Source organism: Aspergillus pseudonomiae, assembly GCF_009193645.1.
Source record: "Aspergillus pseudonomiae strain CBS 119388 unplaced genomic scaffold BDV37scaffold_159, whole genome shotgun sequence".
Classification (NCBI taxonomy): Eukaryota; Fungi; Ascomycota; class Eurotiomycetes; order Eurotiales; family Aspergillaceae; genus Aspergillus; species Aspergillus pseudonomiae.
In genome coordinates this window covers 1-14,934 of record NW_022476151.1, presented here as the reverse complement: position 1 = coordinate 14,934, position 14,934 = coordinate 1, and the positions used below count along the sequence as shown (strand labels likewise).

Sequence of the window (14,934 nt, the reverse complement as noted above, 5' to 3'; positions counted from 1 at the left end):
TTTCCCGTTAACGGCCACGGCGAAACGATTTAATGAAGGAACGGAGCGATAACATTGACGAGATTTGACGTTCCTGCGCAAATGCTTGTAAGGCGAGATTCGTTTTTTCATTCCTTTGCACAGACATGTTATAGTCCAGAACACTTTGGTACGACAGTTAAGATGAATTGCTATCGTTTAGTAGATCTTCCACGGTATCCGATTACTTGCCCTGAATTGGTCTATCTGGCAGTTTCTAAGAATGGTGGAGTAATATACAGTATGTCACAATAGAAAGAAGGCAAGTCCACGGAGATACCCAAGCCATTCCTGGTGTATATCAGCTATCATCCGACCTCTTGACCGGTCCTGGAGGTGGAGGGGTAGAAAATGCCCCCTTGACACCGGCAAAGAAAACCCTTCGAAGCTAAAAGAGATCCCCGGGTTAGAAAATATCCCCTAATCGAGAGCCCGACAGCATCATCAGACAGGGCACCTACCTCATCAAACGGGCTCCCCCTCTCATCCCACTCCATAAACAGCGCGGCATACACAATAACGACTGCCAGCATCTGTCAGCTCACAAACTTCGATAATGATAATATTCAAGTCAGCACTGTAGAGCACTTACATCCGATTACACCCCACTGAACCAACTTCGTCGCCTTCACCCACTTCGGTCGCGCAAACTTAAGTGCCGCACGCCGACGATATTTGCGCTCGAGTCGGAACTGGTGTTTCGGCGACAACTTGGACATGTCTGGGGGCCATTGGCGCTTGGGCTTGTAAGGACTGTAGTAGGGCATGGGTTCGCCGTTGGGGTACTCTTCGGGAGATGGAGGGTGGTCATTTTGGGCGGTGGTATTGTTGTTCGAGGATAGGCGGAAAGGAGAGGAATAGGTGGGAGTTGTTTGCGAGAATGGTCGGGTGTGTGTCAGTGCAGAGGCATTCTGATGATTAGACATTTTCGTTAGCTTTGCGCGCGGGGTTGGTGTTCTCTGGCTACAATGGGGTATATACATGAGGTGAGGGCTGGAGACGGTTGAGGAGACTGGTGTTGCATGATGCGACAATTCGAGGGGGCGATGCGGATGGTATAGATGCCGGGAGTCGGCGTAGGAGGAATGTCGAGGACATGTCGATAATCGCGGTGGCCGTATACAGTGATATATGCGGCCAGGAACAAGGTACTGACTGATTGTTAAGGCGGAGAAAAAAAGGTTGTTGTCTGGGGGTGCAATTCCGCCGCCCAGACTCTTCCGCTCTCGGGCTTAATGGTGGAGCGCAACCTAAAGTCCGGGCTGGCCTCAGGAACTGCTGGCAGGTTTGTAACCTCCATGGATCTCGACTAGATATATCTTTTAGGTAGCAACTATGACCTGAAAAAAGGCCCTGTGTCTCTGGTCAATGATAACTACTGGCTATTATTAACTATTACGCTCGAATTACTATACTATGAGGTTTTTGTGGAGAAATGCTCAGTCAGAGCAAAATTATTTGCATTGCGATACGGTCAATATCTTAGTTATGTCTTTCTTGAAGGAGATATATACATTTTCAAGTAGCAAGTCTACACTGCTGATGGGATACTCACATATTATGTAAAAGGATAGAGCTTGACTAACCCCAAATGCAAGCATTGTCTTCACAGTTGGCGAAGGTGTGGAGAGAAGATCCATGAAGCTCGGCTTTACCCATATACAGCATCATTGTCACAAGATCAAATGCATAGGAACAGGACGATCATTCGGACTTTCTTCTTCACATGAAAACCTCCCGTGGCCTGGAAATCCCGTGACTGGAATTCCCCCGGAACAACGATGACGCGGGTGAGCCTCGGTACTTTCACAGGACCGGGGAAGAGCATACAAAAAGGCAACAGGACCGACCGACCAAGTGGATTCTACTCCACGTTGTCTCCCCAGGTACACGATATAAAAAGGGATCTTGTCACTTCCATTCTCTTTATCCCCTACTGTTTATTTGATTGTCGATACCCCTTTCATCCTTCCTTTGTATCTTCTCAAACTACACTGACGTCATAATGTCCTCTGGTAAGTTGATCCTCTTGTTACTCACTAAATCAATATGATAATATGGCCTAACGTATGTCCTCTTTTTTGTTCCAGCTCAGCAACGTCTTACCCAGGTGACTTCCCACTTCGCCCCTGGTGGCAAGAAGGGCGTCGCCGCCATCACCGAGAAGCACCCCGATGACATTGTCGTGACATGTGCCCTTCGTTCTGCCCTCACCAAGGGTGGAAAGGGTGGCTTCAAGGATACTGCGGCCGCTGATATCCTGGCTGGCGTTTTCAAGGGTGTTATTGAGAAGAGCGGTATCGACCCCAACGTCGTCGAGGATGTTGCTGTCGGCTCCGTCCTTGCCCCTGGTGGCGGTGCCACCGAGTTCCGTGCTGCTGCCCTGGTTGCTGGTTTCCCCGATACTACTGCTGTCAAGAGCTTGAACCGCCAGTGCTCCAGTGGTCTTCAGGCCATTGTTGACATTGCCAATGCTATCAAGTCCGGCATGATTGAAGTTGGTATTGGTGCTGGTGTGGAGAGCATGTCCTCTCAGTATGGGTAAGTGGATGATATGTCCATTGGTCCAGTCCTTCAATATATTGACAATGTTAGTCCTGGTGCTGTCACCGAATTCTCTGACCTCCTTGAGAACCACCAAGAGTCTGCCAACTGCAAGGTCCCCATGGGTGTTCTGTCGGAGAACATGGCCAAGGATCGTGGCGTCACTCGTGCTGCCCAAGATGCTTTCGCCGCCTCGTCCTACCAGAAGGCTGTTAAGGCTCAGAAGGCTGGTCTTTTCGACGAGGAGATCTATCCTCTTCAGGTCAAGTGGACCGACCCCAAGTCTGGTGAGGAGAAGACCATTACCGTCAAGGCCGATGATGGCATCCGTGACGGCATCACCGCTGAATCCCTGGGCAAGATTCGCCCAGCTTTCGCTAAGGATGGCTCCATTCATGCCGGCAATGCCTCCCAGATCTCTGACGGTGCCGCTGCCGTTTTGCTGATGAAGCGTTCCACTGCTGAGCGTCTCGGCCAGAAGATCATCGGCAAGTACGTCTCCGCTAGCGTTGTAGGTGTTAAGCCCCTGCTCATGGGTATCGGCCCCTGGAAGGCCATCCCCGTGGCCCTTGAGAAGGCTGGCATCACCAAGGATGACGTTGACATCTACGAGATCAACGAGGCTTTTGCCTCTCAGTGCGTGTGGTGTGTCAATGAGCTTGGACTGCCTCTAGAGAAGATCAACCCTAAGGGAGGTGCCATTGCATTCGGACATCCTCTTGGCTGCACCGGTTCTCGCCAGATCAGCACCCTGCTGACCGAGCTTAAGCGCACTGACAAGAAGATTGGTGTCACTAGCATGTGTGTTGGTACTGGTATGGGCATGGCTGCCGTTTGGGTTCGCGAATAAATGAGCTGGCTCTAAAATTGTCTTTGTGTTTCACTTTTCTTCGATTCTCTTCCTGTACAGCGATTTTATATACGCATGACGATTTTGATTTGTACACATATTTCCCAGAATACCAAGCATGAGGATTGAGTTTCGGGTTGGTTAATAGATCGTGGTTCAACTATGAAAACAAGCACCATTGCTCTCCATAATCTCGTGTAGACGCAGACATTACCGGGCAACCCCCTACCAGGACAGAGTGATCTACTATATTTTCGTTCTAAATTTCTTGAAGGCATCAAAAACGTTCGACCCCTGGCTCACAGCCTCCTTGACTTGATCATCCATCGCAACCAATTTAGGCATCAGATCGAGCACTTGATCAAGAAGCTCGCGTGGAATAGCAACCACACCTTCCAACGGATCACAGAAGATGATATCGCCCTGAGCGCAAAGAGATGCTCAGCCATGGTTCAACAGCAGCAACAGCTTAAAGAAGAAGAAAGACATACCGGAGACACCGTCACCCCACCAAGAGAAACAGGCACATTCCGAGCGCCCGGTTTGGCCTCCGCAGCGGTTCCAACCGTCGAAGTAGCACGAGCCCAGACCTAACCGACCCCAGTCAGAGCCCAGGGCACAAAACGCAACAAGAGGATGAAACTTACCGGGAGCCGACACTCCCTGATCTCACTGAGGTCACGCACGCGCCCGTTCACCAAGGCCCCCTTGACCCCGAGATACTTCATCCGGACCGCCATGATCCCACCCAGGACGGCGCAGTGCTGTCCCTCGGGCTGCTCGATCACAGCTACAGTTCCCGGCTCGGCAAAGTCGACCCAGTGCGTCCCGGCGGGGAAGCCATGGGCCTCTACCGACTCGGTCGCCGGCACGGGGTCTGATTTGGGGATGAACTTGAATGTTGAAGCGGGGGCGATAACCTTGGGGGCGTTTTCATTTCGCCCGATGGTTGGCGAGAAGGGCACTTGCGATGCTGCTGTTAATCAGGGCGTTTCGGTGGGAGTAACTAAGTATCGGCTCACCGAAATCAGCTATATGGCCAGCACGAGCTGTGGTTCCCTCGGGTAGTTTTTGTAGTTTGAGTAGCGCGTCTGATACCTGGGTTGGGTTGTTGTTAATGGGGTTGTTTTTTTTTTTTTTTTTTTTTTTTTTTTTGTTCTGAATAATTTTTTTACTTTCTGACGAGAGTAGGATGGTTGCTTACCCCGTGTACGGTTTTTTCTTTTTTTTTTTTTTTTCGGAATCGTTGTACTAGTTGTGTCATACATCACATGCAGAGTAGTTCCGCAGAACGTCCAGCTTTTGTTCGATTGATGTTGACATGGTACGTTTGACAGTTGGGATAGTGAGTGGGGCGATTCCTCTACAGGGGATTCGGGAAGCGGTCGTCGTCAGGTGGGGGAGTGTCCTGGAGAGGAATCTGGGGATGGACTCCATTCGATGTTGAGATATATATAGTTAGAGGTGCTACTAGGGTTTCGGTTGATCGGAGCTTATAGGAAGGCGAGATTGGCGCTTATACGTCAATGGATTAATGGTATTGTTATGAAAAACCATGATTAATAAGCATATTTATACCATATTTATCTATATATTATGCAGAAATGGGTTTACACAGGTTCGGGTTGGGGAGATGGAGTACGAAATATCTGTGGGGTAGAGGCGTGGCCGCGATGCCTTAGGCAGAACATCCCATGATATAGGGCATTATTTCACCTGACCTTTACTAATCTTCCTCGCCATGTTTATCATCATGATATTGGTGACCATGATGATGATCATGATGATAATGACCAAAGCTCCAATCACTCGAATACAACCGATGTTTCCGTTTACCCCAACCCACATCAATGCTAAAATGTCCTGTATGCCCGTGGAACGACCGGTCGTTATCATTTTCGCCATCCTGCACGCTGCTGACTATCTCCCAATCCGCATCGCTATTATCATGGACGTTCGCTTGTCCGGTGGCATTGGGATTGGTGCAACTGTTATTTTTGGTAGAATCATCGGACCCACATTGTAGACTGATGGATTTATCACCTATGAATATCACGGGTTAGTTGTGCATCTTGGAGGGACATAGAAAAAGAGACTTGGTTTATAGGAAAAGTACCGTCTGAGGCTTCCTGTTTTGCCGGTCCTGTCTGACCACTATCTATCTTGACTTCTCGAGACTTGCAGTTCTGATTCTGAAGAGTAGACATGTTCGATAGTAGGGAGGGCCCAAGCGGAGTAAATTATGGAGTTAAGATGCTGCTTGAGAGCGTTCGGTTGGGCGGGCTATAAAGGCAGGCCAGAAATGAACATGCCTACAGGTAAGCCTATCAAGAATCACACAGATAGGCCGTGTGCTGGTGGATATATTAATTCATACAAGGAACCGCGTCCTTCGAGCGAGGAAACCGGTTTTTAGTTTTGTATTGCCGATCCATGTCAATCATGTACAAAAGTCCGGGGTACAACTTGCTAGACTAGAGGTGATTATATCTAAATAGAAAATGGCAACTGAAATAGTCTAAGTAGGTAATGGAGAGTGTGTCCATACGATTATATTCCTGGCTGTTCCTGAACTGGTGATATTAAGTGCATACCAGTAGAATAGACTGGACATGTTCTCAATATTTATGTGTAAAAGGAATCTATCGCTGTTATGATTTTGCTCCCATAGTTCACTACCGCTGTCCCAATAGCCCGACTAGTTCCCTACGCTCGACAGGCGTCTTTGGGTTCTCGTACCATCTACTCTTAAGTAATGCTCGGACGTCCATTCTGAAGTGTTGATTATACTACAGTCACCACCATTGCAGTATTCCAATCACTCGCAAATAGCCCGCAAACACAAACGGCAACATCAACACCTACGCAATCCATGCATGGGACCCTTGAACGTACTGAGTTTTCTTCCAATCTACTGATTTTCTAGTCTATTGATCTCTGCGGCACACCCTGGGGCTTGTCCAATCGTAAAAAAGCAGAGCATTGTGTGCTCCGCTATCATCCGAGGCTTCAGTCGTGGGTGAATCTCGTGACTGATGGATTTATACAAAATGACCGAGAATCGGGAAAACTGACATCATCGAATTTGATAGATTCAAATAAATTGGTAAAGTCTAAGGTTTCGGCCCAGGCACCTGAACTCTCGAATGAACTACCGGGAATTTCCCCGCCACGCGTCCGATTGATCCACGCATACTCGCATACTGTGCAGTAGTAGTGAGAGATGCTTGGAAGCCCAATTTAAGCATAATTAGTTATAATAGACATTTCCTAAGGGCCCACGAGATCTCGATGACCAATGTGTGACTAAAGCTCTTCGTATTGCCAACCAACCAACCGAATTAGTTTGGTAATAATACTATTAATAAAGTGGTCAATGCCGTGGTTCCAAGCCGTTGCCTCCACGGAATTATTAGCACTGCCGATAACCCCAGAATAAACGAATAGAATACGTAGCACAATTCAGATCAATTGCTGAGAGTATCATCCCCGCGAACCCCCCCCCCCTTCTCTTTAGTCCCTGTATCCTCAAATCTTATAGAACTTTACCCATATATACCCATCATGGCTTCCCCACCCCAGACGTACAACCCCGAACAACTGGAACTCTACCTGGAGCGAATCGGGTATGCCAACTCGGTCAACCCCACGCCAGACAGCACTACGGGTCGGCTGCAACATGTCCTGCAATCAAGTGAGCAGGATCGCCTGGCGACCTTGATTGAGCTGCAACGACGGCACTTGGCCGCCATCCCGTGGGGAAACTCGGCCTTGCATTACTCGCAGCACCGGTCCATTTCTGTTCACCCCGCGTGTATATTTGATAAATTGGTCGTGCGACGTCTGGACGGGTATTGTATGGAAAATACCAACTTGTTCTATATGGTGCTACGGTCCCTGGGATACTCGGTTTATCCAACTGGTGGACGGGTGAGCACCGCCGTGGCCGGCGGGAACCAGACTCCCGGTAGTGAGTTGTATATGAGTTTGTGAGTGAAAGCGGGCCATGGGACATGAAAGAACACCGCTAAATGAGCTATACAGGGGACATATGGTTCTTATTGTAACTATCGACGGTCAAAGATACATGGTAACTTCTACTTCCCGACTGAGTACATGTCGACCATCTCTGATGCGGAAATGAACAGGTTGACGTCGGGTTCGGCAACTTTGGTCCTACAAGTCCACTGCCGCTCAAAGAAGATGGCGCCATCGCTGTATGCATGGCGCCGGCTGAGATGCGTCTAGTCAAAGATACGCCCATTGAATTCACCGATAGAAGTCAGAAGCTCTGGATTTACCAGATCAGACACAACCCGGAAAGCAACTGGATACCGCAGTACTCGTTTTCCGAGGTGGAGTTTCTACCGCAGGATTTTGCCACTATGAACTACTCTACTAGTCACCGGCCGACTAGCTGGTTCGTGCAGGCTTTGGTGTGCACACGGGTCATCTTGGACGAGACAGGAAATGAGCCGATCGGCATCTATATCCTGGCCGGCAAGGAAGTGAAGAAGAGACTCCGTGGGGAGACAGAGACGCTGGCGACTTTCGAAAAAGAAGAGGATAGGGTCAACGCTCTGGCTAAGTGGTTTGATATGCACTTCCTCGAACACGAGATTGAGGGGGTTCGGGGCTTAGTATCTCAGATTAAATAGAAGCTAGATAGTCCAAATTAGAATTTTGGGGTTCGCGACTACCCTGCCGCTTTTTGCTGGCCTGGTAATATGATACAAGAAGGCTTCTTCTAATCATTGCATGGTATTTATTGAAAAGTGGCAGGCGAGCAAATAGGCAATATAAATGACATAGGTTGTGACAAGTCGGAGTGGCTTAGAAGATCCGTTTTTCCAGCTGTTTGATTTATTAGATCTCTCTCCGACACGTTGAATGAGACTCGGGCATGCATCATACCTTCCATGGGTTGCTAAGCTCGAATCCCTTCGGGGCTTCTGCGTTGCCTGATTGGCCTCTCAAGGATCCTGTGATTCTCAAATCTCTCTCCATCACTACCGGATAGTTAATCAGTCGTTAGCATTCCGTCTATTCGTCCGCTGAACGGGGAGGGTAATCGTATATCATTCAATTGTCAATTGCTGGGTAAGTCACATACTTTGCTGAGCGGGTGTTAGCCGACCGGGTTCGATCACATCCTATGACACTGGGAGATACTTACTCTGTCCCACAGATCCCGGTTCCAGCGGGCCTTCTTTCCATCATTCCCGAGCCACTTGACAGCAGTAAGACCAGCGCCGGTCAGGCCAAACATCTGTTATAGCATCATCAGTAGGCCGATCGAAGTGTCGGAGAAAACGCTTGACGTACGCCGACGATGATCCCATAGGGGATCAGAGCCTCAAAAGGAACACCCATTCTGTGCGATTGAGATAACAAACAAGGCGAGAGCTAAGAGAGGAATGCGGATTGACACGCCAACAAAAGCGGAGGGGAAGTCGTCGTTTCTTGTGGCCGCGGGAATCCGCCGACGTCGAGGTCTGGAGGTTGGCCTAAAGCGGATTAGCGTGGGACCGGGGGGTCCAGCCGGCTGAGTCAGCCGCATCCATCAACCTCACGGGCTGGAGAAGGGGCGAGAGGCCGCAGCTGAGTGCTCTGGATGCTGGATAGGCCCTCGGACGGTGTATCCGCTGCTGATCTACGCGTTTGGCTCTGCTCTACTTGACGTCTCTGACCTGCTGGTCTGTGCGGTATGGTTCCCATTGTGTCCTTCTACGCGCTGTCTGTCCTTATCGGAGTCGTCCGTTCAGCTCCTTAACTGACTGTCGCTTCGGCTGCGCTGTGTTCAGGGGTTATCGCTTGCGCTGCCATATAGATACTCTTAAGCTCGCTTTTTATTTGGATCATCTGTATCCAAGGTCGTTCGTTTCTGTTCCCGATGCCTATTACGTGCAGCGCCAGATGATTGTCTACTCCTGCGGCGAATGAATAGCCTCAACCTCCAGGCTATCTTTATTCACGAACCCTCTTACTGGAGACAAGCAGGAGCTGCTCAAACTGGCGACCACAGTGACATACACCATGGCGGCAACTGCGCCGCCGGCTGACGATGACACCGAAATGAGGCCTCCCCCGGATCTGGTTGACAGCGACCAGGATGCGGAGGGAGAGGAGGAGACGGATTTATATCAGATGGATCAACAACTCCAGGATGCTGTACATAGGGCATACTCGGGAGAGATTGCAGAAGAAAGCAACAGTGCTAGCCGCGAGGATGATAAAGATGCGGACGGGGAGCCAGATTCTGATTTGGACTTCAACGGCGAAAATGAAGAGACAGAACCGGTGGGAGCTGTGAAGTTACCGAAAGGGAAACCTTCTTTGGATAACGAGGATGCCGCCGACGCCGAGGGTGATGCAGCTTTCGAGAACCAAAGTGACAGCGACCAAGACGCGTCCGGCTCTAGTTCAAGTAGCCAGGAATCTGATGAGGAGGAGGATGACGATGAAGAGTGGGATGGTGAGAGTAATGATCATGATGATGCGGAAGTGGACAACAACACGGTGCGCGGTAACTGCATGTGAGTTACCCTCTATTTAATTATTTCCGCTTCCTCCCTATCCCGTGCCTGATATTACTTGTCAGATTGATATGCTAACAAAATTCATAGATTTTGTGGACAAGATGAAGACCACGATCCGAGTGAAGACTTTGAGGAGTATTTGACATGCACAGTTTGTGGCGATCACTGTACGTGGAGTTGCGGCCCCGTAAAACCATGGCGTTAGCCACCCCCAAAACTTTCGGCGATCGTTACTGACTTGGCGACCCAACAGCTCACCGGCAATGTGCCCGCGAACAAAGTGCATTAAGTGATGTCGAAGGTATGTCGAGTGTTTTAATTTAATGGGTTTGATAGACATTGGGACTGACCCAGTCTAGATGCCAACACTTGGAGATGTCCTACATGCGTTCGGGAAAAGCTGGAGCCAAACTCTGATGGAAATGGTTCCCATCGAAGGCTCGGCCCGAAGAACATGCGAAAAGAGCTCTTGCCAGCACATACCGGCGAAGAGGGCTCTGGCTTTCACTCGATTTTCAATACTGTAGATATTGATGATGATAACTTATTGAACAGCTCGCGATCGCTACGAAAAAGGAAAACCTTGTCAGCGGATGTACAGGAGCATACACCTGTGCTTCGAAAACGGCAGAGACAGACATCCTTACGGTCCGAGCGGGCTGAGTCGGGAGACCATTTGGGCGAAGCCTCAGACGCCCTGTCTCCAGTACGGACTCGCTCTCGCCGTGTGCGGGGAGGGGAAAAGGAAAATTGCCGCGTGGTATTGAGGCAGTTCGGAAGGCTTGTGTTAGCTTTTCGACTCCACGAGACCAAGCTGTCTAAAATCCTTAGTTCTCGCAGTCGGTCACAGCACAGGGGTCGAAGAACCCCTAAGCCACCCCCGGTGGCACATGGACCCCCAGCACATTTTGCTCCTATTATACCCGTGTCATACATGTCCCCTTTCTATTCTTTCAACGATCGCGAGATGGACGAATCTAAATCAAAACCGTACGGTGGCATTCTGTCAGAAGCAGACGCAGACACCACCAAGACTCTTCCGATGCAGCCCGACCGTGAGAGGTTCGAGGTAGCGCGACAAAAGGCTGAAGAAGAATGGCAAAGACGTGTCATGGAAGCCGAGAGCGGCGGAGAGCCTGTACAGCATGCGGCACAGAAGGTCTCGGGACCACCGTCCAGGATCAAGTACATCAACTTTGGTGGCTATGAGATTGAGACCTGGTACGCAGCGCCTTATCCAGAAGAATACAGCCGCAACCGTGTTCTTTACATCTGTGAGTTTTGCTTAAAGTACATGAACTCGGACTATGTCGCGTGGCGCCACAAGCTTAAGTGTCCGGCAAAGCATCCGCCCGGAGATGAAATCTACCGTGACGGTTCGATTTCGATCTTCGAAGTTGACGGAAGAAAGAACCCGGTATACTGTCAGAATCTCTGCCTGCTCGCAAAACTGTTTCTCGGGTCAAAGACTCTATACTACGACGTTGAGCCGTTTCTCTTCTACATCATGACCGAATTTGACGACTTGGGCTGCCATTTTGTTGGCTATTTTAGCAAAGAAAAACGGCCCAGCTCCGCGAATAACGTTTCCTGTATCCTTACTCTACCCATTCATCAGCGAAAAGGCTATGGTAACCTTCTCATTGACTTCTCATACCTACTCACGCGCATCGAAGGGAAAACCGGGTCGCCCGAGAAGCCGCTTTCGGATATGGGGTTAGTATCTTATCGGAACTACTGGAGGCTTATTCTGTCATACCAGCTTCATAAACAGAAGGCGCCACTTAGTATCGTGGAGCTTTCAGAGCGGACAGGCATGACAGCAGACGACATTGTTTCAGGCCTTGAAGCTTTGCGCGCACTTGTCAGAGATCCAGTGACGAAAACTTATGCATTACGACTTGACTACAAATACTTCGAAGAATGCATACAGAGTTGGGAAAGTAAAGGCTATGTTCAGCTCAATCCCGATGCTCTTGTGTGGACGCCCTACATAATGGGTCGAAGCAACCAGTCGCAGTTCGATAGGGCTCCGATACATGCAGTTGCCCCACGGGAAGGCCTGGAAGAAGAAGAGGTCGAGGACATAAAGGATTCTGGAAACGAGGAAGAGCAACAACTTTCAGAAAATTCGGGCAAAGTCAATGGAGATGATAACCCTCAACCGGCCATAAATGGTGTTGCACAAGCTGTGTCCGGGGGACTTTCTGCTGAACCTGCCGGGCCTCCTTCGACTGAACTTTTGACTAATGGTATCGGCCTACATCGCACAGAACCAGCCGCGGACTCTAACCTCACAGAGTCAAACCCAGTCCAAGATATACCAGCCTGGCGATTTGAGGTTTACCCTCCTGTGCAGGCGCCTGTTGTCAAACGACGCCCAGGTCGGCCCTTTGGCAGCAAGACCACTTACAACAAGGTAGCTGTCACTCCATCAACTGCTCGCACTAGTGGTCGTAACACACCTAGAAGATCATCTGCACTAGTCTCTATGACCCCTACTGCAAATGCATCTAGCGTCCGGCGCGGCCGAAGTGCAAGGATACTAGACTCTCCTGCAGTTGATTCAACTGGTACTGAGATTAACGGTGTCGAGAATGACGACCAGCTGCCTGATCATGAGGTTACCAAGGGTAGGGAACAAGACCCAGCTCAGCCTGATGGATTATCGGAGACAGATGCCCAAGCTACAGACCAGGACGGGCCGAGTCAGCTGAATGGTATCAACAGGGTGGAAACCGTGGACACAGAGCTTCATGTTACAGAACAAGTGACGCCTACCAAAGATGTAAGTGCTGAAAGTACAGCCAAACTTACCAGATCCATGAACCGAAAGGCGGTGGTAGAAAAGTTCGAGTTCGTCATTCCGGCAGAAGAGCATGGTACTACGAACCATAATGCGGTGGTGGATGAGCATACAGATGGGCCTAACGGGGTGGATAAAGATGGTGATGCGATCATGGAGGCATGATTCCTGAAGAAACCTGGAAGAATGCCTTCAACGGCGAAGCATTTAAACGAGGCGTTATCTTGCGGCTTTGCAGGGGACATTTTTGTTTTCAATTTCTATCCCTCGAAGGGATAATTTTCATGACTTGGCACTTTTATCTTTCTGTTTGCGCTGTTTCTACAAAGCAAGGAGTGGGCAAGGAATTTGGAGTTCTGGCTATCATTCGATGCACTGTTATCACGAATTGCGCTCTGATTCTCCGACCTGTGGGTTCCCTCAGCGATTGTCTGCTTCCGTTGTCTTCGTTCTTGTCATGAGTGAAAATGGTTGTTTTTTTCTTCTTCTTTTTCACCTTACGGTCTTGGTCTAGAGGACTTGCTCTCTTCTTTCTCTCCCTTTTCAATTCTCCTTTTCACCTAATGTAATCCAGGACTGAATTGTGATGTCGGTGCATACACGTCCCCGATTGCACACCATTGTATTAAGCATGACAAATATCCACTTTGCGAGCATAGTATAGGGGAAAAGAGCATATGGAAGAGCCGCGTTCATCATTATATTTTTCTTTTCTTTTCTTTTTTTTTTTTTTTGCTGCCTAATGTCTCATAACCCTTGCACTTACGTAGCAACATGATCCTCTTGAAACCTTAAAGACACCTCATCGACTCAGCCATAGGTCATGTTTACAGATGCGCGATAAACAGAATCCGAACCCCAGACATGGTTTTGCTGACACATTTAGGTTTCAGTTGGGCACGTGAGTTAAGACCAAAAAAAAGAAATGTAATGGTGATGCAGAGGAGTCAGCACCTCCCTTCGTTTTGCTTTTTCCCATTTCACCAAAAGTATTACATATTTAGTCGATGGTGTGCGGATGTCCTTGCGTCTTCATGAACTGCAATCAGCGTCTGCTGACGGTGTCTTCCTGGTTCGATGAGTGGGTGCTAAGTGGTTGTGGATGTATCAATTTCCCTAGTGATGCATCTCATCGTCACAGTCGGGATTACTACTACGGACGAGACAGCATACTAGTGGATGAGGAGTGGAGGATCACATCCATGCTGGATTACGTTATCAGTTAGGTTGCATTCTCTATTAGATGGGGGAAAGGCTGGAACGAACGAGATCGACTAGCCGCAGATACGAAAACCTGGAAATGAGATGGTGTCTGAGATCGCGATGCATGCAGTAGTACAGGTAGATACTACTGTATGGGGAGGGGGACGAATGGAGGGAAGGATTGGTCAGTTTCGGGGGCCAGTGTATTGACCGACTATGTACGTCCAGAGATAGTCTCTAGGTGTGGGATGTATGCAGGTACAGAGTCGAATGTGATTAGTGGAGCCATGATAAAGCAATGGATGAGAATAGTAAGGAATCGAGATCAGATGTGGCGCTCTTGGAATGCACAGTAGGTCTCCGCACATATGTATACTGTAAATGTATGTACATCCTCTGTGGCGAAGTTCCCTGTGCATATGGGAATAGTAATTATGAATCCTTCTACCTGGGGGAACTCCGTTTTTGGTCTTATGCACGCGAGGTATGTGCTTTGCCTGTTTGGGTGCATTCGAGATTTGGAATTTTGGATGCTTCGTTTTTTCTCGGCGGTTTTGGAGCATCTAGCGGTCAAGGTAGCAGATTAAATGAAATCAGGTCTCGGAAGAATTCTTGCAGTAAGTATTATCGAACATTCAGATGAGTTTATACGCGCAGCGTGTGGAAGAAGAGTTGTAAGCAGACCCGAAGATCGCTAGGAGGGCTAGATCAAAAGAAAGTAGTATTATAGTTTTGTCTTTTTTGTTCTTTTTTCCCTCTTCGATTCTTTTTGAAAAAGAGAGAGAAAAGGGAAAGGATAAAGGACCAAAGAAGACAATTATTGTTGGGCATCTGCAAAAGTGGTACAAAAATCGATCGCCGCGTACTGAATATGATCTGTCAAGGAGACGATTCATCCTTTGCGTTCCATGTAATCATTGGCTTTCTTTTTTTGCCTTTTTTTTTTTTTTTTTTTTTTTTTTTTTTTTTTTTTT

The 14,934-nt window shown here is 48.8% G+C and overlaps 7 protein-coding genes across 7 annotated transcripts; 4 read left to right on the top strand and 3 right to left on the bottom strand.

Annotated features, from left to right (window-relative positions):
* Nucleotides 1-163: 163 nt before the first annotated feature.
* Nucleotides 164-1,240, bottom strand: BDV37DRAFT_56745 (uncharacterized protein). Its single transcript, XM_032090881.1, has 4 exons — nucleotides 1,000-1,240; nucleotides 611-929; nucleotides 480-541; nucleotides 164-406 (listed from the first exon to the last, which is right to left on the bottom strand). Exons 1-4 carry the CDS (start codon nucleotides 1,114-1,116, stop codon nucleotides 320-322), a joined length of 585 nt encoding a protein of 194 aa, XP_031934731.1. The 5' UTR covers nucleotides 1,117-1,240; the 3' UTR covers nucleotides 164-319.
* A 659-nt stretch (nucleotides 1,241-1,899) lies between these two features.
* Nucleotides 1,900-3,730, top strand: BDV37DRAFT_56712 (3-ketoacyl-coA thiolase peroxisomal A precursor). Its single transcript, XM_032090879.1, has 3 exons — nucleotides 1,900-2,033; nucleotides 2,109-2,559; nucleotides 2,614-3,730. The coding sequence occupies exons 1-3, from the start codon at nucleotides 2,024-2,026 to the stop codon at nucleotides 3,410-3,412; spliced, it is 1,260 nt and encodes a 419-aa protein (XP_031934730.1). The 5' UTR covers nucleotides 1,900-2,023; the 3' UTR covers nucleotides 3,413-3,730.
* Nucleotides 3,659-4,735, bottom strand: BDV37DRAFT_276939 (RraA family protein; the record flags this gene model as incomplete). Its single annotated transcript, XM_032085658.1, has 5 exons — nucleotides 3,659-3,835; nucleotides 3,904-4,002; nucleotides 4,060-4,385; nucleotides 4,435-4,510; nucleotides 4,679-4,735. 5 exons carry the CDS (start codon nucleotides 4,733-4,735, stop codon nucleotides 3,659-3,661), a joined length of 735 nt encoding a protein of 244 aa, XP_031934729.1.
* A 180-nt stretch (nucleotides 4,736-4,915) lies between these two features.
* On the top strand, nucleotides 4,916-5,620 carry BDV37DRAFT_265684 (uncharacterized protein). The gene has a single exon (XM_032083824.1). The coding sequence runs from the start codon at nucleotides 5,154-5,156 to the stop codon at nucleotides 5,436-5,438; it is 285 nt and encodes a 94-aa protein (XP_031934728.1). The 5' UTR covers nucleotides 4,916-5,153; the 3' UTR covers nucleotides 5,439-5,620.
* A 1,356-nt stretch (nucleotides 5,621-6,976) lies between these two features.
* BDV37DRAFT_289437 (arylamine N-acetyltransferase family protein) lies at nucleotides 6,977-8,070 on the top strand (the record flags this gene model as incomplete). The annotated part of the gene is made up of 3 exons (XM_032088467.1): nucleotides 6,977-7,401; nucleotides 7,457-7,502; nucleotides 7,561-8,070. 3 exons carry the CDS (start codon nucleotides 6,977-6,979, stop codon nucleotides 8,068-8,070), a joined length of 981 nt encoding a protein of 326 aa, XP_031934727.1.
* A 175-nt stretch (nucleotides 8,071-8,245) lies between these two features.
* Nucleotides 8,246-9,041, bottom strand: BDV37DRAFT_265678 (NADH dehydrogenase [ubiquinone] 1 alpha subcomplex subunit 1). Its single transcript, XM_032083823.1, has 3 exons — nucleotides 8,738-9,041; nucleotides 8,585-8,681; nucleotides 8,246-8,421 (listed from the first exon to the last, which is right to left on the bottom strand). Exons 1-3 carry the CDS (start codon nucleotides 8,783-8,785, stop codon nucleotides 8,321-8,323), a joined length of 246 nt encoding a protein of 81 aa, XP_031934726.1. The 5' UTR covers nucleotides 8,786-9,041; the 3' UTR covers nucleotides 8,246-8,320.
* Nucleotide 9,042: 1 nt separating this feature from the next.
* BDV37DRAFT_265675 (putative histone acetyltransferase) lies at nucleotides 9,043-13,491 on the top strand. The gene is made up of 4 exons (XM_032083822.1): nucleotides 9,043-9,948; nucleotides 10,039-10,118; nucleotides 10,205-10,252; nucleotides 10,311-13,491. The coding sequence occupies exons 1-4, from the start codon at nucleotides 9,449-9,451 to the stop codon at nucleotides 12,920-12,922; spliced, it is 3,240 nt and encodes a 1,079-aa protein (XP_031934725.1). The 5' UTR covers nucleotides 9,043-9,448; the 3' UTR covers nucleotides 12,923-13,491.
* The last annotated feature ends 1,443 nt before the right edge of the window (nucleotides 13,492-14,934 follow it).